The 24,663-nt window shown below is 41.7% G+C and overlaps 1 protein-coding gene across 2 annotated transcripts; it reads right to left on the bottom strand.

Moving 5' to 3' along the window:
- Positions 1–16,208: 16,208 nt before the first annotated feature.
- arrdc3a (arrestin domain containing 3a) lies at positions 16,209–24,299 on the bottom strand. 2 transcript variants are annotated; one of them, XM_042421869.1, is made up of 8 exons: positions 23,766–24,299; positions 21,709–21,790; positions 21,422–21,569; positions 20,896–20,998; positions 20,457–20,713; positions 19,743–19,899; positions 19,510–19,652; positions 16,209–19,386 (listed from the first exon to the last, which is right to left on the bottom strand). In XM_042421869.1, exons 1-8 carry the CDS (start codon positions 24,043–24,045, stop codon positions 19,318–19,320), a joined length of 1,239 nt encoding a protein of 412 aa, XP_042277803.1. In that variant the 5' UTR covers positions 24,046–24,299; the 3' UTR covers positions 16,209–19,317. The 2 variants fall into 2 exon arrangements, with proteins under 2 accessions (XP_042277803.1, XP_042277804.1); XM_042421870.1 differs by having other exon boundaries at positions 21,709–21,861; positions 23,766–23,848.
- Positions 24,300–24,663: the final 364 nt, after the last annotated feature.

Here is a 24,663-nt window from a genome sequence, read left to right as displayed (position 1 = left end):
GACTCCCATGGGGTGGTCATGTACATTTATAAAATCCCTGCACAGGTTATTCGTGACGTCCCTCACCAACATGGCAGACTGGAACAGAGGTAGCTATTTGTTTTTTGACAAGTTTTCAAGTCTATATATTCAGCAATTAACCACTAGCAGCTGTGTGATGACAGATCACATCAGCAGTGTGTTTGGCATCTGGATCTGTGAACTGGAAACAAGCCTGAGGCTGAGCTAGCAGGCTAACTAGCTGAGGAGTTTAGATGTTTACTACTAATAGCAGTCCCATTATCAAACAAAAATAGGCAATGGCGTCTTAGTTTGAAGTTTTACAAACTGTGTAGGCCACTAAATATATTTGACTAATACTCCAAAGTGCATGGACAGTAATGTTATTTCTGGCTGTGCAGTTGTAACAGCTCCAGCAACATTTCAGTATAACTGCAGGTTACTGTTGGTGGTTGGGCCACTTCTACAGAAATAGTGTCAAATGTGTTATATGACGCTAGCTGCTCTGCTAATCTATATTTTTTCACACATAAAAACTAACTTTAAGAAAGGTGAATGCTTCTTGTTGGTGAAACAATTTAATTTACATAATGTAAGACAACAAGGACCAGACGAATATATACTGAACATTCAATTTAAGAGAATTTAAGGCTTTTCGGAGGACAGCTATGTGTTATCATCCTGCACACTTTCAGTGAAAGAATCATGCAGCAGTTGCGCCATAGCACATGGTGGACGGAGCTTCGAACAAGCTCTAGCGTTAACATAACTAAGCAACTAAACTGAATCTCTGCCCCTGTCCTGAGTCATCACAATTATTCCTCTGGTTGGTAAAAACGTTAACATGCCAACATTAAATTTTTTGCTTAATGTTATCTTAAACCAGCGGTCTTCAGTTTCCAGCAGTGCAGCAAACACTGTGACAGAAACAGCAAGATAGGAGAGAATGCGTTAGCACTGACAAAAGCGAACAAAGGATGTTCAAAATGTTCAAATTAGGCTCCAAAAACTATCTGACTGGCTAACTAATATTCCAAAGTTACTACAAGCACTACATAATGAAGTTCGGTTAACGTCGCAGGTAACGTTAGCTATGAGTCTATCTAAAGGTGAGCACGCTCAAACTTACTGGGTGGGGGGGGGGTCTACCGTATCTACTGTGTGCTAATTCTTTACGATGGCTTAAAAAACACACATATGACAAACAGCTAATGCTAGTTAAGTCACAAGGTAAAATAATATACATTGTCAGATCGAAAACCTTGTCGATCAGTTAGATAACAAATCTGATTTCATTACTCTACTACTACTGTATTACTACTAATTGTCCATCCTACATGGCTGTGCAATGAAGTTCAAGTTCAAATCAAAATTTTAGAGTAATTTCCTGTGTAACGTCCACGTCTGCACTGATTTCACTGTAACGTTCAGAGTACAGTATTATATGGTGAAATATTACAGTTAAAGTCTGTAAAGTGATAATAGTGTAATTTATTGTCAAATAGTACAGTTAAAACTTGTTAAATCCTGGAAATAATTTACAGTTTACATCAAATGCGTGTGTGTGTGTGTGTGTGTGTGTGTGTGTGTGTGTGCGTGTGTGTAAGCATATGCACACATTATATCGCCCCTCATTAAGATGGCAAATGATGACCTTTGCTATAATGAGATCAGAGCAGAGCTTTTCTTACTTTACTTCAACAAGCCAAAGTGACTTATACCATCATGGTCAATTACATCGCACTCATCACAGAAACACTGGTCTGACATGACCAACCAGTCCAAGAGGGTATCTGGTGGCTTCAGCAGTCCCAGTGGTGTCACTGCTTGAAAACTCTGAGTATGTGTTTATTCTTGGGTCATTAGATGAAGACTTTGGCCTTCTCCAGCCAAATATGGAAGTATATAGAACTTGGCACCACTTTGTCATAAGGCTTAGTTTAAAAATGGTTTATTAATTGTAAATAATTGTTTTTACTGGTTAAATGCTTCATTGATCAGTCCATAAATACCCAAAGGAATAGTAGAAATACGCTCACTCTCTTGGAACTGTAGTGTCTAAGTAGCCTACCTTTCATATACAAAGAGAGGTAAACTGAATCAACAATGTCATTCACTTTACATGCGTGAGAACACACATTCCACACACATGAAATGTGTTTCAGTGGGACTGTACAAACTAATTTATTAAAAGAGATGAGATACACTCGGTTAGTGGGATGACGTTCGTATTCCCACATTCGCTCCGTTTTTATTTGAAGCTGCTGACACTCAGGTCAGATAACATGACCTTTTGGCTCTTTCCGTCCACTGACTCCAAAGGTCAGGCAGATTAGAAGGGAGCCTTGTGGAGATGTAGCCAGGAACACTGGAGCGAACGGACCGTCTTGAGCCATAGACATAGACATCACAGATCATGCAGCATGTTTATTGAAATGAGCTGGTTTATTGATTGAAGTTGACAGCGGGGTGTAGCAGAGCAGCCCGGACAGACTTTTCTTTTGGGAGGCTTCTAAAATGTTTCTTTGATGCCTTTTGTTGTCTCTTTGCTACATTACTGTGGACACAGTGTGCTGTAACTGCAGGCTGTTGCTGCTCTATGAAATGGGATTCTGCAAAGTGAAAGGCAACACTGTCCATGGCAGCCTTGCCAACATGCCTGACCGGGGAAGGGGGTTGGGGCTAGACATTTCATGTCTGCAAATGACACTCTATCTTGTTCTCACTATGTGGTCTGGTTGGCAGGATTACTAGATTGTCCCCTCTATAGCATGTGCTTGCTTGCTTATATGTTTGTATTTTAATATATGTCCATGCATGTGTTGTTTTTTTTGTGTGTTTTTGAGTGCATGCATGTGTTAATGCATGCAAATATGTGAGCAAACAACTTTGCCCTCAGTGTATGCATGCCTGAGTGTTGATACTGTACATACTGTACGCTTCCATGTGCTTGAAAATTGACACTGGAAGCTACAGGCTGATATATATTTGGAACCCCTCCAGCAACCTGAAATAGACGTCACGTTTGGGCAGATAAGTTGTTTTGCTGGAAACACAGACCTTACTGAGAACCACAAAGCATCAGAGTCAGGTCTGAAACTCATCCAGCTTCCCTTTTATCCCAAGTGGGCTTTTGTGTGTCAAAGCTTTATTCAATCAAAGCGTTTGAAGCATAAAAGGCTTGCCTTACATTTAGATTGATAAAGTGTCTTTATTATAGTGATATGTATTGAAATAACCTTTTGTCTGCTTGTTGTAAACAGGGTCAAAGTGTTCCAGTGCAGGTCAAGTCAACAGGACTGGTCTATGTAAGCTGCGCTGTCATCATCAGCACTGCCACACCCATTTGTGCTTGAGTGTGCACATGCGAGAATGTTTGTAGGGCCATATGTGCCTCATGAATGTATGCGTGTGCAGATTACAAGCAGAGCCTTGATAAAGTATTTCAAAGTCAGCAGCTAATTGTGGCAAGGAGTGAAGTCAGTCACAAACTCTCTCTAGCTCTTTTCACTCTCACTGTCCTTCTCTGACTCTCTAACTCCAGCTCACATTGATTTCTCACTCAAACAGGCTGAGACCAGTTCTTGCTTATCACCCGCAAGTCGCTTTTGCTGTGGCAACTTAAGACATGTGAGAGAGCGATAGCTGCCCTCCTGTCATCCTGTGTGGAACATGGCTGTTTATTGTGACCACCACATTCACTATCATGACTGTAGTCACCAGCATTATCATCATTATCATTGTCATAGTTTTCTAAATTGTCATCATCAACAGCAGCAGCATCTGTGTGGTAAATTCTGTCTTTGATTGAAATAAATGAAGAAAAGAGATGACTAAATAATGATAAAAATAATGATAAATATGAACTCACTATGCTTCTTTTAGTTTAGGTCAGTCTTGTTTTCTTCAGTTCAGTATAAAACTGGACACTCATATGAGTAAATGTTGCTTGTCTGGATGGAACAGCACTTTCTGACCTCAGTGGTGAGGATGCGCTCTATAAATACCACAATCTGAACACAATGAGTGGAAATGTGGGCTATCTCGCTGTCAGATATCTATTCGCATCTACAAGCACACCTAACAGATAACAGACCACTAGAAAAGGATAACAACTAAGCAAAAGAGGAAGGAAGTAGGGAGAAAGTTGCTGGAGTGGAGCAATGCAGAGGGAAACCACTGGTGACCTCAGTGGAGAGACGTGTGACCTTTCCGAACCAATGGAAATGACACATCAGAGAGAGAAAGTCATCGTGTCACAGTGGTTCCTCTGTGTGTGTGAGCTCAGCCAGACTCAGCTGGTTTGATCCAGCAGTTCGTCTACACCAACAGCAGCCGCAGCAGCAGCAGCAGCAGCAGCAACAACATGGCATGAGACAGAGTAACCGGCCCGATCAGGCTCTGGCTGCATACGAGAACAATATCAGTTATTGTTGTGTGTCCGTGATGAAATGTAAAATGCAAGGCAGTCAGTGCAGGACCTGAGGGTTGGTGGTGGGGTAGCAGACTGACCAACTCAGAACAATGGCGTTACTGTGATGAGGGGAAAAAGACCAGATCAGAGCAGAGGAACAAGTACACTTTTCATCAGGATAATGAAAGGTTAATGAAGTTTTATATCTGTTATGTCTGTTCTCATCCACCATTCCCATGACTTCCCCTCAGCCACATGCTCTGAGAGTCCACAATCTGCGTCCAAGAACTGAGGACAAAAATTAGGTCAAAGAACAAGAATAGAGATGCTTAATTTATTCTTAAATTGTTGTCTAGTACAGTAATCCCTTTCCCATGCAGATCTCTTACCTTGAGTGTTCATGGTACCTTGAATATCTTTACTGGGAAGCGTTTATTCAGAGTTAATGTGATCTTTAAAATGCTGCATGCTTCATAGGTCAAACTGTTTGTCGTCTCCCACCTGTTGTTTCATATTGCCAAGCATGGAGAACAAAAGAGGGAACCGCTTGCAGTGTACTCTTACTAGTATTACAGTTAGCTGTGTGGGTGTTGAAGTATTTTAACCGACCACAGTTCTTCATTGTAATCAATGAGTAAATCATACTTCATTAACTTCTGGATTTTTGTCTAACTGTACTATGGATTTAATTCCTGTCTGACGATGACTCAATTCTGCTTTCGTTATCAGTATCTTAAGTTATTTGTATCAATGTTATTTTCCTGCCCAAAATTAGTCAAATATCAACTTTGATGAGAGATGTGCAAGATGGGACCTCAGCTGACACTGCTGCACTTTTTTAGAGCAAACAGTCTCGAAACTGTCACGCCCCGGCTGGATAGTTGAGTTGCCTTTTGTTTCTCCCAGTGTTCTTTGTTTTGTACTTCCTGTTTTTTTATTTTGATACTCACCTCTTGTCTCATTTCAGGTCCTTTACTTCCTGCCTTCATGTGTCTCCCTCCTGTGTGATTACCTGCCCTGCCCTAATGTGTTGCACCTGTGTCTCATTGTGCATTTCTGGGGTGCGCAGACAGCCTACTGGTTAAGACAAAGTTCATAGTTTGATTCCAGCAGCCGACCCTTGTTGTATGTCTCTTTCCCCTTGTTACTGGTCATCTCTCTGCTGTTGTCATCAGGTTTAAGGCCGGTACCATCCAAGGTACCGGCCTTAAACCTGCATTCTTTCTAATGGCCAGCAGTGGGAAACTCCAGAAATCTGATTGTATAGAAGTCTATGAGAAATTGACTACTCACTTGATTTATTACCACAGTAAGCATTTTCCCACTGAGTTTATGGTCTCAATTGCTATTTTCAAGTCTTCTTCAATACAGCATGATGTTCATGTTGTAAATTATGATCCCGTTTAGAGTAAAATAGATGATAAAGTAGGGTATGCTTTAGGGCGTGGCTACCTTGTGATTGACAAGTCACTACCACGGCGACAACGTTGGTTACGTATGTTACATATTGTAACCCCAGATTAAAATAGGAGTAAGATATAGGTGTAGCTCTCGCTATTTTAGTGTGTTTTCAGTTTGTGAAAGTTAATTTTAACTTTTTGGTCGCATAAAAAAGTCTTGTTCAGCGTTTGGTTGTACAAAAAGGTGCTCTTAAGAATCAGCTGTTCAGTTTTTCAGGTAAGTAAGTTACATTTTGTTTTAAGCCTGTTTTTCGCCAGCCAAAATTAGCATTTGCATTAGCATTATCACAGTTAGCCATAGACTGTAAATACATGATTCTAACCAAGCTAGCAACTAGCAGCGAGTGTTAGGTTCAGCTCCACCCTCTCGTCCAAATATGGTCACTTCTGGCTCCAAAAATCCAACATGGTGACAGTCAAAATGTCGAACTTGAGGGTTCAAAACGGGAGTCCACAAACCAATGGGTGGCGTCGTGGTGGCTACGCCCATTATTTTTTTTTACAGTTTATGTTACCATCACAAAACATGTTCAGAGATAGTTTTTTAGTGCAAGATGTAAAAAAAAAATCATCTTACTGTAGTTAGGTGTTTAAAAAGGCGGACAGCAACTATAATGTAATATATAATGCTAAAATGTCCTTAACATTCACCTTATAAAACATCCATGTCAAAATTTTCTTTATCCAGTTTGCTGTGAAAAGAAGCGGGAACCAGTGAGCAGCTGAGCACATGGTGAGAAGAGAGTGAACTGGTCAGAAGACGATTGCACTGATATGTGTCACACATTCCTCTCTGTCTGCTCAGCTCACAGTGACGACGAACGTAGCTCTTAGAGGCACTCACTGCTCCAGCTCCCCTCATTTGGAGGGAAAAGAGACCGGCTGCCAAAAACTGACTCAGTTGGATGAAATGAGAGAGGCCTTTTAGTCTCTTTTTTTTCATCAGGCAGCCGCTCCAAATGATTAAAATGAGTCACAGAACTGGAGCAGACCGGACCGGGCTGCCCTTGTCCTAAAGTGACTCTGGTGTGAACGTCTCTTCTGTAAAATGATAAAAATAGCTGGGGACAGAGAACACAAACCAGACTATTGTGTGAATTATATCCTGACTTCAAGCATCATAGAAGATAAAGAGCAAAAGGAGCAAAAAAAAATGACAAAGTGACTGAAAAGATGCAGTGTGATTTTAAATAGAATATGAAAAATGTGTACAACAGAGTTAGAGAATTCACTTGATAGTACAGAAAAAACACTCAGTACGCTTTTGGTGATACCACGTGGAAGTGTGTGTGTGTGTGTGTGTGTGTGTGTGTGTGTGTGTGTGTGTGTGTGTGTGTGTGTGTAGTCATATGTTGGAGTAGGAAGAAGCAGGGGTGGATCTAGTAGGGGTGTGATTCATCCCCTTTTTCCTATTGGCCGATTCTGGTCAGCTGAAGTAGTTAGCCCACAGCCCAGGACCCTCCTGATGCAGTGGTGATTCATTGCTCAGAGAAGAGGGGAGGTGAGGAGAGGAGAGGAGAGGAGAGGAGAGGATTAGTGAAAGTCAGGAACTGCAGCAGAGTTTTCAACAAAGAGAGGAATCAAGGAGGGGAAAAACAAACAAAAACTGAAACAATTTAAAGAAGCGGAGCTGGTGTGATTGAGAAGAGATTGAAAGAGAAAGTAAATAGCTGGGACGTTCCACTATCAAGAATTGTCAGATTATAGGAAAAATAAAAATATGAATATGAAGCTCAGAAAGTTCCAGAAAGTAGTTAAACCCCTTCCTAAGCAAATTCTTCTCACATCCCTCTGCCTCCACTGGCTAACAATCTTTGCCAAAACTCACAGACCCGACAGAAGATTCAGCCGCGCTCCAAATCTTCTCATGTCATTTCGGATGATAATGAGCATGAGAGTGAAGCAGCAATGTCACTGTCCTTGATATAACTTGTGGAGAAAATTTATTATATCAATACATCTCAAACACCGCGTACACAAGTGTGCGTTTGTGCATGAGCAACAACTCAGAGAAGGTTTTATAATGACGCATCTTCAGAATTGGTGCAGGTCATTTATCTGTTGTGTAACGCAGCTCTGTTATGTACGTTCTCTGCTGTCTCAGAGCCAATCACATCAACATTTCAGCAGCTCTTACTTTGTTATGATTAATATCTTTTGTGGCTTTCATCAAATTGTCATTTGGCCACAACTAAGAGTGTTGCCAGGGGACAATTTGGACACACAACTCAGGCTTATAATGACTCATGCTTGTGTGCATGTGTGTGTTTAGTCCTGACTGTGCATGTATGTGTGCCTGCATCTTGTTTAGCCACCTGGTCATTCCTATCCATTCTATTGGATTCAGCTTCACAGGCACCAGCTGGGCTGACTGGCCATGTTGTTTACATATCAGTCTAACCCAAGAAGCAAAGTCAGACTCGGGGAAATGCCCACCGGTCCAGGCAAGTCTAGACGGATGGAAAAATCTGGAACATGATATGGAGTCTCGGGATATCTGGCAACAAATTTAAGGACGAGAAATTTAAGTCTTGTCAGCAGTTAGTCACGCTACACCTGACATGTTGATAAAATGTTGGATTGTAAAGTGTTTTTTGATATTGTGCTCCATTAATAACTGAACTCTCGTGTGAAACAGTATTACTGAGTTTAACTTTACATCTTGTTTCCTGCAAAAATGTCTTTCTAGAAGATTATACCTTTCAACATACTACTTGGAGCTGGTAAATAACTGATCAGGCAGAGAAGACACAATAATGATTAACCCCTGGACATCAAATTAGTGATTTTTTTTCCCTTTTCACTATAATGACAGAGCGAAAGGGAACAATTGATTTACAGAAAACTCAAGAGTTTTTTCAACTGTTTACAATTGAGCCGCTGCTTCAGGGTCGTTTTTTAATGTCAGCTCAGACTAATCAACAGCAAGTGTCCTAGTCCTATTTTGAGCAAGGCCAAAGAGAAATTTTTAAAAGGTCTCTTCACCATAAAGATGGCTTAAGTTTTTAACAGTGCAACATCAGATCTAAAGGCAACGCATGAGTGTAAATTCAAAATAGCAAGGCAATGTTCTACCTCAAGGCCAATCAACAAACATCCTTATAAACATTTATTCAGCGGCTTTAATGTAGTTGCATTGCATGCAGTTTTTTGTGGACTGGAAAGTGGAGTTCTGCATAGAGTGTATTTTATCTTATCTCGTAGGAGATAAGATAAACTACATTGTTTTGCTGTAGATTTATTTTACTGCTGTTCCACAGTTGAAATAATTGGAACTAACCACAACTAACCTGCCAACAAAATCCCCCTTTACACCTGTGAACATTTTTACTTTCCCCTCTAAAGCTGTATTGTACAACTTGCCCCATTTTACTTTGTGTATGAGGCCATCATACAATTTTGGAAGTCACTGGGCTAGAGGGTATCTGACACAGGGATCTGGGTTAGAGAGTGAAGAACATGTGATGTTTGGAACCTGTCGCGTGCACCAGTGATGGCCTAGAAACCATATATGCTGTATACAAAGAGCAACTTGTTGACCCACAAAACAGTCTGCTGTTGCCAGTGTTTGAGAATGCGAAGATTGTGACAGTGCACAAATTGTGAGTCACAAAACATCTGCATCACGCACCTACCTGTATGAGGTGTAGTTGCGGTATGCATGGTGTTTTTCAAATACTGAGTGGTGTGGCATACAGTACAGAGAGAGGTAAAGACAGAGAAAAGGGGTTGCAAAGAAAGACAGAGTTGGAGGGAAGAGCGAGACTGTATCAGACACTAAAATTAATCCGTCTGTTTTGAAACAGAAGGTCATGTTTGTGGTAAACTCCATGCTGTGCAGGCGAGATCATAGAGGACAGAATATAATTTGCCTGGAAAGAATGTGCATCTAGTTAGTAGGAGAGTGGCAGGCGTTTGAGATTAGAGGAGCTGAGTAGTGGAAGAGGTGGAACAAGTACAGAGATAGAGGTGGAGGGGTGAGGGGGGGGAGTGGGGATGGAGGGGGGCAGACATGGGGTAAAAGGGTTTAGTGAGATTGGGTGAAGGATGGGGAAGAGGTGACAGATTGGAAGTTTGGAGGCAGAGAGGGTAAAATAACAGTGAGAAGTGACTGGAAGGCTTGGATGCGCTGCCAACCAGACAGCCCGCCCTCTGCAGGCCCCGCTGCACCTGTTGTTTTTCAGGAGCGAGACAGAGGGTGGGGGGTGGTGGGGTTGAGGGTGGGGGGTGGGGGTGGGGGTGGGGGGTCAGAATGGGAAGAGCAAAGAGAGGAGGGGTGAGGAAAGGGGTGCCTTTGCTCCCTGTGACTCAGGAGAATCTGAGCAGGCACAGAAAGGGAGCTGAGGGGGGATGGGAGCTATGCAATGAGTCAGCCGTGGCTAAAAAAGGAAAGTGAGCAACTACCACTGGGGACCAGCGAGGTAAAATAAGATAAGTGGTGAAACAGCACTCCTCAGCCTCTTATCCCCTTGAACAGGAACTTAAGGTGACCAAGGACTTTGGGGAGCTAGTTGCATAAAAAGCATGTCAAGTTTCACCTCGCATAATCATGCTTGGCTTGGTGGCTCGCCATTAGATATCATATTTTATACCACACACAAACAGACTTAATAACACTTAATAACAAACATGAAAAGGGACTTTAAAGTAACCACATCACCTGCCATCACCTCTTCCATGAGGCGCTGACATGATTTTGTCTAGCCGTCTGCAGCTGTGCTCTCAGATACAGCTTCTTGTCGTACTGAATGAATTAGTGAAGGAGATTATAGATACTATATCAAGACTCTTTAGACACACACAGCTATTCATGCAGACATATAATCAAATTACAACTGAACAAGGTATTAACTGCAGCATCTCTGCGGTTTATAGAGAGAGCATCTCAATCTTTTTTTAGGGTTACAACAGAATTTCACCCACTTGTACGTTCTCAAATTCTCTGTGACATAACAGGGGAGGTAGGGTGTCACTGGTGAAGGAGGTATCTCCCATTCCTCCTCTCGAGCTCTAAAAATACAGCAGAGCACCAAGCATCTGAGTTGCATGGTATACTGCTTCGCTTTACGTTGTGTGGTACATTTTGAACACAGTGAAGGGTGTCAGTAATGTCAAGCTGACTTTGTTTTTCTCCTTGGATTCATGTCATGAGTCCCCAAACTCATCAGTCTTTCTAATATGGTTATAATAAGAAAGAGACGTGCGGCCATAGCCATCAGAGCAGCTTTGGCTTCTGTAAAGTTTTTCAGACACCTCATTAAGAGAGAAACTTTAGGTGAGAAAGAAAACTTGGTGGATGCTCCGAGAAGCTGCAGATGACAAATAGTGGAAAAGAGAGAGAGAGAGAGAGAGAGCGCAAGAAAGGCATTTGCCCAAATGCAACGAGTCACATCAAAAATGAACTCCAGGTGACTTTTCCTAGTGGCCTGGCTCTGACATGATTCTAGAGAATTATAATCAGGCCTGACAAAGCCTTCTGTTTGCCTCCTCTGGCTGGGAGGGTGGAACCTACCTACGCAACAGTAAAGCTGTAGGCTTTTTAATCCCCGAGCAGCCTGCATAACAGAAATCAAAGTGACGTCATTCTCCGCTGTGCATTGAGCTCCTTGTTTTTGCATGACTCTGTTTTCTCACTTACAGCAGTCACTTTATCGCTGGATTCTCTCAACGTCTCATCTTATATCTCTCAAGTGAATTTAGGGATCAAGATGACGCAGTTCGGTACAGTATTTCTCCTTGGATAATTAAAATGACACCTAATATTAACTTTAGTACCTTGAACTTGACCTCTTTCTTTAACTTTGTCTATTTTGACCATTGCCAGTTCTGCAGTGGGAGCAAAAATAGGTGCAGACTGTGCAGGGCTTCACCCAACAGTAGTAGCACTAAGGTCTTGAACTTTTGGTGCTGCGTAAGAGTTGCAAACACGCCAGTGCAGTGTGTGTGTTTGTATGTGTGTGTGTGTGTTTGTGTGTGTGTGAAGGAGGGTTGGAGGTGGAATTCTGACCATGCTGGGACTTTGGTATGGCGGGGATGGGAGTCCTGGCATGGGAACATTGCACAGTGTCACTCTGGCTATCAGGTTCCTGTCCTACTAAACATGGAGGGCCACAATACCCCCCAAAGAGCTCCACTGAGGATATTTAAAAGGATTTTCAATTAGCACCATCATCATAAATCACACTCAGTCTGGGTATCAAGGCCATAATCACTGTTAGCCCAAGGGCAGACAATGTCTACGCTTTCTTTAAAACCAAGAATTTGATTTTCATATAATACAGACACAACAGAAAATATGACACATCAGTGAGGTGAAGACAGACCCTGAGGACTTGAAGCTGAGATTAGAAGAGGAATCTGACATCTATCTTTCACGGAGGGACCAACTTAGAGTCACGCACTCTAAAAACTGACAAGTGACAGATACTGTTTATGTGCTGCAGCTGCTGTTGACATGCATGCACTGTATTAATGTTCATTTGAAATGTTTTTGCAGTGAAAAGGCATGTGCACGCATGCATAGACAGTGACAAAATGAAGGGACAAAAGGTCGGCACGAGGTTCCTCTTAATGTATGTTCCCTCTCTGCTTAACTAATATCACAACAGGGTGAATAAAGTAAGCAAGGTCCTGCTTTGTGTCATGGTAAGTTATTCTCTTGTTCAGCAGTGCGACACGGTGTATTCGGTGAAGGTAAACAACCTCCTGGCAAGGTCGAAAATCAGTGACAAAAAAGCAGCAGTCTCTGCTGTCAGCGTCCTCGTGCAGAAGTGCTTCAAACTGGAATGAACCAGCTGCCGAGGAAGATCATGAAGAAAAGCCCTTGAAAAAAAAAGAACATTGCTCCCCCCTCCTAGCCTCCTCCGCCTCCGTTCAGTCTATCCAAGCTCGTTCTGTTTCTTTCTTTGTGCCCGGCAAGAAAAAAGGAGTATAGTCTGTACAACACAGGGCAGATGGAGAGCTGCTGCTGCTGCTGCTGATGTTTGTGTGTATGTGTGTGTGAGTACAAGATGATGAAAATGACTAGTGACTTCCCAGACGTACTTTTACACAGGATGTATTAAATAAATAAATCCAAACACAGACTTATTAAAAGCCCATCTTTATCATTCTTGAAGTAATAAATCAAAATAAAGACCCATAAACTTTCTTTGGTCAGTGAGGTTGATGTTGACATACAAGAAATAATAAAGAATAATTTACTTATATGGTCATTGATCCATGACACAAGATAATTTGATATAAACCTTGCCATATTAACCGAGTTACTGACTGAAGAAGACAAACTGTGACCTTTGATGTCTCAGCACACAGAAAGACTTGATAAGAGGATGAGAATACACTATGTATAATTATTTGACAGGAAGGTTATGAGTGGTTTGAGACCAGCCTCTGGAAAAAAAAACGTAAAACAAATATATCGGTTATATGAGTTTGGAGTGATAAGTGATTGAACTAGAAAAACTTGCATTTCAGGGAAGTGCGAGGTGTGGAGGCCTGTGCTGGAAGGGGAACTTTTGTTGTAGCTTTATTTATGTAGAACAAGTTGGAAGCAATTAATGTTTGACACAAAGCAGTGTCATTAACAGAGGAGCACGTGTGTTAATGATAAGTCAACAGTAGCCAAATTCTGTCAATTATTCAAGTTCTCAGCTGCAGAGGTCGGACTGCCTCTTCAAAGGGTCAGATGGTTTGACATGGATGTGTCTGCAAAACACCTGAATAACTAACATATTCATTAAGAGACGTTCCTCGAGTGCAATATATTTTATGGCACTGGATATGTATCATATAATTTTAAAATATAATTTAACGATGCCAGGAAAACAATTAAACTCTATGAGGGCACTATACTTCTTTGGCAGTTACAAAACAGCAGTCACAAACTCTCACATTTGTTAACTCATATCCCCTCCTCCACAACATTTGCAGACCTGTAATAATATTGGTTGTTCCATTGTTTCGAGGAATGCGTGGGCTCACATCAATGCTGCGCTCTATGCCTCAGTACAGAGATGAGCGTGTGTGTGTGTATTTCTATTATGTCACAGTGATGATGTGGCACTGGCAAGCAGGCGTACGGGGGCCTCAGTCCAACCCCCCCAATACACACACATCCATGCTGAACGTGCCTGGTCACACCAAGCTTGCCGAGAACCTCTGAATCACAGGGGCTTCTGGGTAGTGGGATTAGCCGGTGAGAGGAAACAGCTGAGGCCTGTGTAGTGTCAGCACTTGCTAATCAACACTCCCACCGCACACACATACATGCACACCGCCCCAATCTATGCTCTCCCACAATAATCCCCTCCTCCTTTTTTTTCAATCCACAGGGGTCAGACACCCACAAAGGCCTGGGCCCACAAAAGTCAAAGGGGGCTGGGGGCAGGGGGTGGGGGGGACTGAGGGGAGGAGGGTGGGGACAAAGGCAAACTGAAGTGCTTGGTCAAAGCTGAGTCATCACTGATGCAGGCTTGAACTGATAATATTCTAAAATTCCCAGTAAGGTCGATGAGCGATCACTTTGCGTTTAACATGTCAAGTTTGGGAACAGTTATTTCTTTCATGAGCCACAGAGGACATTTAGGCATCAAACTGCCAGGTTCAGTTATGCAACAGCAATGGCTTTCATACTTTTCAGAGCTGGTTCTGTGCATTTTGTTCCAGCTTGACCTACGAGACACGCGGTACAATATATTCATTCACATCCGGAATGATCGAATTTGCTGAGCTCATTTGTGCATACATGCTCGTATTTTCCAAGAAAATCAATTAGTATAAACCCAGGTTGACGTAATATGAGTTTCTCTACGAGTAAAATTGATTGACTGCTTGCAAAACGGCCTGGTGAACATTACAAATAGGTCATGTGTAGACAAACTGTTATCGGAATGAGAGCAGGCCTATTTCGAGATAGAAAGTTGCAACCTGTGCAGGTTAAATATTGACTTCAACTTGAAACAAATCAAACCACAAGGATTTTCAGAACAATATGTATCAACATGATAAGTGCCACTTCTACAAAAATAACTTTACATAGGCCTGACATAGTTGTGCAATTAAGACTTGATACAACCTAGAAAGTCCAATGTCAACAAAAGTTATTCTTTGGTGCTAGAGGATTGTATATTTGAGATTATAAAGATTAAAGACTCAACTATGAAAAAAATGTTTTGCACAATTAGGTCTCATGCTGACACCTCGTCCATCACTGCTTTGCAGCAGGCCAGCATGTCCTTTCGTGTGTATGCAGCACAATCAGCCGGGATCAATATATCATGTGTTTTGCTATATGTCGACCTGTCACTGTGGGTCACTTGGCCTGTAGCCATCAACTCATATCAGGTTTCACTGAGAGTTTTCCTAGAAAGGGGTGCTGTGAGTCAACCATGTTTCTTTTCAAGGAAGTTAAAGACCTGATCTGTTATCCATCATATGTCTAATTTGAGAGAAATAGTCAATAACCTATCAAGAACTTTAATATTTTGCTCCACCAATAAAAACAACTACGCCAATAATATAAGGTGAGATGATTCAGAGTAAATGATTCGGCACTCTGAATCACTCAGACCTAATGCACACAAGTGGTACTTCAGCAAATAGGCAAGTGTTGCTTTTCTCTCTGGCTCTCTCTCTCTCCTCCTCTGACCTGAGGAATCCCTGCAGTTAATCGCTGGAAACTTTGGTCAGCAAAAGACCAGAGTGAACATGTGCAAACACAGTGAAAAGAGGAATGTCTCCTGAGTGCTCTGTGCCACATTTGTCTCAAGTGTATGCATGTCTGTTAAGGAGGATCCCATCTGTGAAACTGAAAACTGGCACAGAACTAGAAAAAAAAAAAAAAGAGATCACATTTATGTGGTACATTTGTTAAAAAACTGGCCGCTGTTTAGAATAAAAGCATGACTCTCACAGGTATCATCCAGTTTCAAAGGCCTTCTCATGCAATTTACTCCCAGCCAGGCCAGATGCAGTTCTTTAAATCACCTCTAGGGGCACCATTGTACTAGTATTTGGGAAATAATCTGGGTCCAGCAACCTGTGTGCTTCTAATCTAGTGCTGTCATGACCCAAATAAAATAGATTTCTATGGAGGTAAAGCAGGTGGTAATGATGAATCATTTTCACCTTTAAGTCATTTTATATCTGTTTGTTTTTCAGTTGAAGGGATGCTTTTTTTTGTAATTTTGTTAAAGATTTACTAAATGTGTTTGATGACAAAACAAAGGTGAATTTTCTTTCTCGGACATGTATTAACACAGGAAAGCTTACAATGTGGTGTTGTTGTATAACTGTGTTCAATCATACGCACAAAAACTCACATCACAGTGAAGTGTAATTTAGAACAAAGTGTTTATTCAAATCAAAAGGAAGAACTAGACAAAAGGTTAAATCATTCAGAACATAGTATATTCATAGAATATCTATACATCGTCATGATTAACAGACAAAAAAAGATAAAAACAAGACATACAAATGGAGAATAAAGAAAATTCAGTGAGTGATATTGCACTTTGTTTCTAAAATGTTTCAGATCCCGTCTCCTGGTACTTTTTCTCTGAACATTTCAGTTCCTGCCTTTATAAAGTCAGGAGTTTAGCTTAGTTTTGACACTGGACTACTCAGAGACCCAAGCAAATGGACTATGGAATTGACCAACCTGAAACAAATATGTAAGCTTATTCATTACCGTGTAGCTTGATTCGGTTTCCCTAAGATAAAATCCAAACAAAGAACTGCAAAGAAACATAACAGGATAGAACGTGAGTTTACCGTGGAGGAGTCTGCTATCCCATGTTAACTAAAATGTTTCTCAGATGGGGGAAGGGTGCTGATCAACAGCTGCCACCCCCAGGCCTGAGGGGGATCAAGAGAGGTCAGGGAGACTACAAACTCAGTAATGTTGCTTATTAAACTAGGAAGCAAAACTACATCAATGCCCAGAAATACATGGAAAAAATTATAGTTAACCCTCATCAGCTTCAGAAAAACAACAGAATCGAGAGGCCTGTCCAGGATGTCGTTTCTTAATACACTTTTTTTTTTTTCTCTCTTCCCTTTTTGTCCTCTTTGAATAAACATGGAAAGATTTAAAACATACAGATGTGTACAAACAAAAACAAAATTAAAAAGGAGAAAAAGAGTCAACATAGACGCTGAAAAATGAAGAATCATGATCAGGTCTTTTCTGTGTCAAGGCCACTAAGATAAGATCACTTAAATGATCTGCAGTTCGTTGATTACTGTCAGAAGCTGTATATATTTAGTTGCCAGCTGGATCTCGATAAGAGCGTGCACGCACACACACACACGCACACACACGCACACACTCACACGTACACACAACACATACAAATTTGTGTCAGCTACGTTTAAAATGTAAACTTTTAAAAAAAGTCACTAACCTCAAAAGATTAAATAATGCATAAATGTCCTACACATCACTGCTTTACTGAAAAATTCTCTAGTAATAACATGTTAGTACCAAATGTTTTATCCCCAGACCTTCACCACTGAATGCTTTTTGTTTTTTCTTTTTTTCTTATAAAAAAGTGCTGCTCATCTTTTTTTTTCCTGACTATGTCAAACTTCTGTTACAACTGGTCTATTACGTTGAATGAGTTAGAAAACCAATGTATTACTCATGTCAACCTACTACTACTTGTTCTGACCAGTCTGAACAGAAGTTTAGCAACGTCTCCAGCTTTTTGTTTGTGCTGGATTTGCTCCTTTAATACAGAAGCAGTGTCATTCCTCTTTTACCTTTATTTTTTTATTATAAGTTAGCATTCTGGCTTCACTGGTCTGGTCAAATCTAACTGTTTGGTTGGATGAACTGGGCAAGTGCAGCAGGACAAAAAGGGAATGTGATTCATCTCAGAAAGCTGCCTTGCATCTCTGCAGGTCTTTTCTCTCGTTTTGGTAGTTTAAAATAAAAACTTCATTATTTTTTAACAGTGCAATTAAAAAAAAAAAAAAAAAAAACCCCTAACATTTTTTTCTCTTTTTTTTCCAACCGTTTGGCAAGTGAGAAGACCACCTGAGACAGTGCTTTTTGGGCAGTTATGCAAGCCTGGCTTGCCCTGAGATTAGGAGTAGAGGGGCTGCAGGCAATTAGGGTGAGGCGAGTCCCTCCACAATGTACCACCTTCCATCACGCACGCACACACGCGCACACACACACACACACACACACACACAGTCACACATTTCTGTTTTCAGCTACAATTTGAGTGGCAAATGCAGGTCTGCAACCCCCCTAGTCCAAATCCAGAGCAATCTCAACAACAAAACAAGGCTAAAAGCTATTCTATGATTGGAGCTAAATACAAGAACAGAACGGAACTAAACTCAAGAGGAGGGAAGCCACACTTGGATCCAAGCTGAGGAGGCAACACCTTAAAGAGCTTCCAGATGGAGTTAGTGTGCTGCAGTCTTTTTTTTTTTTTTTTGTCTGTTTTTTTTTTTTGTAAAAGTCCAGTCTAGTTGTTATAAGTCACTGAGGAAATGTCATAAGGAAAAAAAGAAATTTCTTGAACAGCTTAAAGAAATTCAGTGCATTGTTCTTGTCCTTTTCAGTCTCTTTTTTTTTTTTTCCAAAAATCAAATCCTGTTCTCTGCGTTGCTCAAAGTTATGCAAATGAAAGTCTTCAAAGTTAAGCTTGCAGTCTCATATTCTTAGTCTGGTGCATTACAAGACTGAAACCAAACTATGAGTGATTTTTTTTTTTTTTTCATTTCTCATTAAACGGAGCCACACAACTCAAGTAAAGAATAAAATGTGCAAAACAAAATCCCAAATGAGGCAGGAGGACCTAGTCTTTGCTCTGTTGTTGACTGCTGCCGCTTTCATTCATACAGACTATGGTGGTAAGAACTTTGTTGTTGTTGTTGTTGTTGTTGTTGTTGTTGTTGTTGTTGTTATTTTTCTCTCTTCATCCCATTTTCTTAAGGTGATTCTGCTGAAGTCTGGACATGATTAGTTCTGCCCTTTGTGTGAGGAGCCATGTCCATATGTGCCATGGGTACAGAAGAATCAACGGTTAAAGAGGAGCTTGGCGGGCAGAGCCTTGGTGATTCTTCCTCGACATCATCAATACTATCACCAGGGTTCTTGCTACTAGTGGGGGTTTTCATACGGACTGAATACGTGTTCATCTGTACATATCCCACCCTCAGCAGGCTGACACAGGAAGGAGGTGAGACCCCAAACTAGTGACTCCTGTTTCTCTCACTGAGGGAAGGCAGGAACAGATTTGTCCAACCCAACTCAACGGCGGGTATTTGTCCAAGTCTTTGTTGGTTGGTTGGATACTTTGTTTTTCTCTTGTCGTCAACAGTGCTGTGCAAACGCTGTTGTTGGAGAAAAATAAACAAAGCTGAGCCTTGCAGGCAGGTTCCTTTGGGATCCCCAATTCAGTCAGGGGAATTGAAGGGATACCCTCAGCGTGATGGGCAGGTGTCGAGCCTGCGCTCCTCTGTACGGCTGGCATGATCTGGGTTAGGATCGATCTGGGGTGGAGAGAAGAACAGGAAAAGGAGGGTTTATTTATAGCAACACAGAGTTGATTTAATTCACTATGTAATAGGAAGATAAGTGGACAAATGCTCTGTTCTGTGCCAACTGTTGCTCACCTCAGAGTACAGAGGAGGGGGCTGGAAGCGGAACTCATGAATGTAGGCAAAGAGAGGACCGTCCAGCTCCTCGCGGGCTGCTGGGACATCCAGACTGCTCTGCCTCTGCTCATCCGTCACAATTTCTGCATAGCTTGGAGGAGCTAAAGAAGAGACCGAGTGTTAGCATACTAAAGACATTATACCTAAACTACATTTATAAATTTGTATCACAAGCATGAGATCCAACCTACCTTCAGGCCTCTCAGGCAGACCTATGCCCAGCCAGCTCATGCTGCACTGGCTGCTGACGCTGGAGGTACGCGAGCCGAAGGGGTGGAGAGGGATGGTTCCGATGACCAGGGGCAGGTTCAGGGACAGGTTTATTGCCCCAGGTATGTCCACGTACACCTGAGCACAGACACCAGAGCAGGTTAGAATAATGCAAGACATTCTGTGGTATAAGGGGAGTAGTTCAGGGCTCTGGAGCAGATAATTCAGCATGAAATTAAATAATGTTTTGATTGTTTGTCAGATAAAACCATGCTAGTCAGGGTTATGTGATTTGTGCAGCAGTTGAACAATATGTGGGTCAATGTCTTGAGGTCAGTTGCTTATGCAAGTCGTCGCCTGGTGGCTGTCTGTTCACAGGGTAAAGAGGTTATAAGCACCCTCAAGGCAGGTGTTACCACAGATATTCTGGGCTAATGCTCTTAGCAGCATGTGGAGATAACACCTGGTGCAATCCAAGACCCAGATTTGGCAATGCTAGCTGAGTCAGCCAGGTTCTTTACCAGGAGATGTGTTGGCTTACTAGGAAATATCGATTCTGTACTTATACATTGATGAGGACAAGAGGAAACTAACAAAGGCAGAAACATCTATTTGAATTACAATCTTAACAGTCGCAGGTAAAAAGAATAGGTTGAATGTAGCCCAAGTACAGAAAAAAAAAAAACTGTGCTTACCATGAGGGAGTACTCCACTCTGATGATGCTGCAGTCCAGGATGGAGGGCGAGACAGGTGGGATCTTCAGCATTTTGCCACTCCAGGTCTCGGTTTTGCCCGAGGACAGGGACTCTCCCCTCAGGTTGGCCACCAGTTGCTTGACCTCCTTCATCTTCCCTTTGGCATAGAAAGTCTGAGTCTGGTAGATGGCTGCCTTTGGCACCACCATGCGGGATGAGCAGTTTTCGATCTCAGCAAAGATCTGGATCGACTCTCCTACAGAGTTGGAGTAGGGGGAAGGAGATGTTTAGACTTTTCCATCATCAGTATCCAGTATTTAATTACTAATCAATGAAGTAATCTGTAGGAAGTGATAATATATGTGTTTAATGTATCTGGTTAATATATGACTAACAAGGTTGCTGCAGCTGCATTGCTAATCATTAACTTATTCTTACCTGGGGTGTATCCCTTCCTTTCAATTTTGGCACTTAGGGAAATAGGACCTGAGGTGCAGAACCAACAGCAAAGCGTCTTGTCTTTCGTGCCGGCCTGTGGTGACTGAAGAAAAAAAGATGCCTTAGTTAAAAACTGGAGAACATTTCCTTAATATTCCTCCCCAGCATCATAAAGAAAGAGCTGGTTAAGGAGCCGCTCTGGGTTGTTACTACCGTGCGGGCTCTGTTCCAGCTATTCATTGGCTAAATCAGTCGAAACTAGATAACTTTTTCGTTTCGACACTCATCCTGATATTTATTTTTCCACAATTCAGGACGTAAAACCAAAACTGCTGACATATTTCTGAGAACACAACGGCAGGAATAACACATATGGAAACGAGCTGCGAAAGATTAAAAAAAAAGGGCAAATTCTTTCCAACGTTGCCCCATAATTAGGAAAACTACGTCTAGACTGAGTCACACTAAAATCATATTTCCTTCATACAATGCCAGCAGAAAAGCATATTCAAAACTTAAGTCTCACCAGCAATAATGGAGTGTTGATGTCAATGTGCTCAAAGACTGTAAATTCCTTCTTGGTCTTCATAGGCAGGAGCCATGGCCTGTGGAGTTCTGCCTTTACCCAATAGCGCACACTGCCATGCTTCCCTTCGAAAGAGGTAGCCAGAGGTCTGCAGGACAGAAGAGGAAGAGAGAAAAAAACAAAAAAAAAACAGGTTATACTTAACCCAACCTTAAGCCCACATAGAATACTGCTGAATAATGATGCAGACTGATATCTAATCTCAAGTGTAATATCAAGACACTCACGTCTGTGGAAGCTCGAGGCTGAATGCATACTCATGTCTTCCTGAATGGATAGTGGTGAGTCCTTCCTCAGAGTTGTCATCGTCTGAAAAACAAGGAGGACAATATTCCAAACACATGTATACCATACCTGGGTAAAATGCTCTACGAAGGCATCTGAAAGTCATACCAAAAAACACAGGGTGGGGGAGACAAAAGAGAATAAAGTGGATTTTACTATCATATCTGTCCGTAAATAATTAATGTATTGAGAGATAAGCAGCAGGCCACTATTTAGAGAACACCAGAGAAGTTGAATCTTTTGGGGGGTAGAGGGGGGGTGAAATGGTGCCAGAAACTAAGCTTGCAAGATTTTGCTTTTTAGAGGAACAAAGAACCACATCCTGGACAGCGTATTGTGGCCTATATGAGAGAGAATCCATAGGCTAGGACGGGAAACTAGACTATATGGGACAACAATAAAATCTTAATCTGCAGATTAATCTGTTTCACGAACAAGGACCAAGATGTTTCCTGTTTTCCTCCGGAATAAAATACCGTTTTTTTTATATTTTTTTTTCCCAGGCGGGGACACTTTATTAAATGATTAAATATAATTTTTCATTTACAACATCCAGAGTGCATTTTGAAGAGCTGGGTCGACAGGCTGGGTCTGCCAGCTCAGCACTCCCTCCCCCTAGCAGCCAGGCAGCCGTGTGGTAAACAAGTGCGGAGCTGTCAGTCAAACGGCAGACTCCAGCAGGAGGAGACCGGCCTAAACCGGTGCGAGCAGCTTCCCACAGCCGCTCAGCTCTCATTACGCATTCACTGTGCAACACCGCAGTCACTACAGCCCTGCTACGATCACCAACTACAGCACTTATCCACAGTTTCTAGACCGCTTCAACACAACAGGAAAGCTTTGATAAGGCGTTTGTTGCAAAAATGTATCTTTTATTAAAGTGTTATTCTCGACTAGTGACATAGCTTGGCGCTTTTTGCAACAGTGTGTCTCCTTAATTGTAACAGATAATTAAAAAGTGAATTCTTCTCTGATTTACAGTTTGCCTTATAATTGCAAAATAACCCAAAAGTGGAATTACAGCTGGACTGACCCAGTTCACCTGCTAAACTCACAGTGGACCAGAAACTACTGTATTAGTCCATTCATTGTTTAGATGGTGGAAAACACCAAGTTAACCAAAACCATCATGGACACACATTTGTAAATACAAATGCTCACAAATTGTGGATAAAATGAACACCATTTTTGCTGCAGGAGATATACAGGTAGGCAATGCAACATATTATATTTTCCTGCAGAAAAAACATATTGCAGAGGAAGAATAAATTAAATGAAAGTGAAATGGAAACTAAGTATCAGCTTCCTGATATTTCTAAAACTGGAGACTTCTGTCAACGCAACACTAAATGTTGCAGGTGTTTCCTTCATTTAAAAAGTTGCAGAATTTTCTGCCACTCTTCTGCAAGAGAGTGATGTCATTGGCCACACATGAGCACCTAAGCCAATCGGGGAGAGGCGAGGGGAGGGGTCTGCCCTTTTCTCCGCCCTCTCCCGGTCCAGTTTTCTGAACAGGATTGAACCGCTTTGAACAATGGGTGGAAACTTAAGAAAAAGCCACAAAGAAACACCCTATACGATGTGGTAATGCATTGAAAAATCCTCACAAAAGCTGCAGACACATACGTGCAAGTTATTTCTTTGTCTCCCGCGGCTCGAAAATGACTTTGATAGTCGCTTTTTCACTTGAAATACAGTGAAAAACACAGCTGCGCTATGGCTGTCATTCATTCTGACACCTTGACACAAACACGATGGAGCTGTGACGTGCCAGTGACACACACCAGATTTAACACCACCTTACAAAAATACAATATCTAACTTCACATATTCTTAAATGTGTCTATAATCTTAATTTTCACAGTTTCTATCATTCAAGACAACAGCATCCTCCTGTGAACCTGATCCTCCACAAACACGCACATACACAGCATCACGGTCAGCTTCTCTAAAAACTTCTGCTTAAAACTAAATAAATCATAAAACCACAAACTCTTACCTCTCTCGTGTCCAATCAAAACGTCTTTGTGATTTAGATATTCCACTTCTTCCGTGTAGTTTTGCGTGTAGGCAGTGTTGGATCCAGCATTTCTCGATTCAGTCCAACGAACTTTTGCAAATCCTTTTGCGTGGATTTTGAGAGATTTCACACGGATTTCTCCCGTGACTTCGATGATCACCCTCCCTGAGACGCAGTCCCCGCTGGAAAACACGGGAACATTACTGTCATTGAGACAGTCGTAGCTTACTGTGAAGCTCTTTACCTTTCCTAGCACCATGGTGGAAAGGAGTTAGGCTACAGAGACCTAGAAATTTAAAAAAAAGAGTCTATGAAAAAATAATTTCATAAGAAAAAATGGATGCAGTTTTTAGACACTGATCAGTATCTCTGCCCTGCAAAAAGCAGTAGGCACGATCAGTGGCTTCTGTGCGAGCAGTTCATTGAGATGTGTGAAGGCTGAATAACAGCAATGGATGCTGTTATCATCCGCCTCTCTGCGAGTTGGTCTCCAGTCAAAGACAAGGAAACCCTCGTAGCTCAGCTCACTTTAAGCGACGGGCTATGTGAAAAACAACCTTGAGCGCATGCGCGGGGCTTCACTGCCCCCTCCTTCCGCCTCCTGGAACAAGGCAGAGGGAGAAGTGTGGCACAGAGCCAATGACAAGTTTGGTCGAACAGCTGAAAGACTGCTAGAAAGCCATGTTCCCCCGCAGCAGTTTGTAATTTTTCATCTATAAAATACACGATGAACAAATCTTTCCGATAAATCTTCTCTCAGTTTATTCCAGTCATTTTTATTCAGCTCTGAAATGAGGAATTCATCTACTGATTGACCTACAAACACACCTCCAATTTGTATATTATAGCTATAGTAACCATACATAAATAGTGCATC

The sequence above is a fragment of the Thunnus maccoyii genome, chromosome 9 (assembly GCF_910596095.1).
Source record: "Thunnus maccoyii chromosome 9, fThuMac1.1, whole genome shotgun sequence".
NCBI lineage: Eukaryota > Metazoa > Chordata > Actinopteri > Scombriformes > Scombridae > Thunnus > Thunnus maccoyii.
Note: the sequence above shows the minus strand (reverse complement) of the source record. Positions and strands in the feature narration are given on the sequence as shown.

Bases quoted from the DNA above. Each gene is read 5' to 3' on its own strand.
- arrdc3a (XM_042421869.1), bottom strand. From the start codon at position 24,045: ATGGTGCTAGGAAAGGTAAAGAGCTTCACAGTAAGCTACGACTGTCTC. The intron at 21,570-21,708 runs GTGAGTGTCTTG...TCTGTCCTGCAG, and splicing joins AGCCTCGAGCTTCCACAGAC to ACCTCTGGCTACCTCTTTCG. The intron at 19,900-20,456 runs GTAAGCACAGTT...GTCTGTGCTCAG, and splicing joins GAGTGGAGTACTCCCTCATG to GTGTACGTGGACATACCTGG.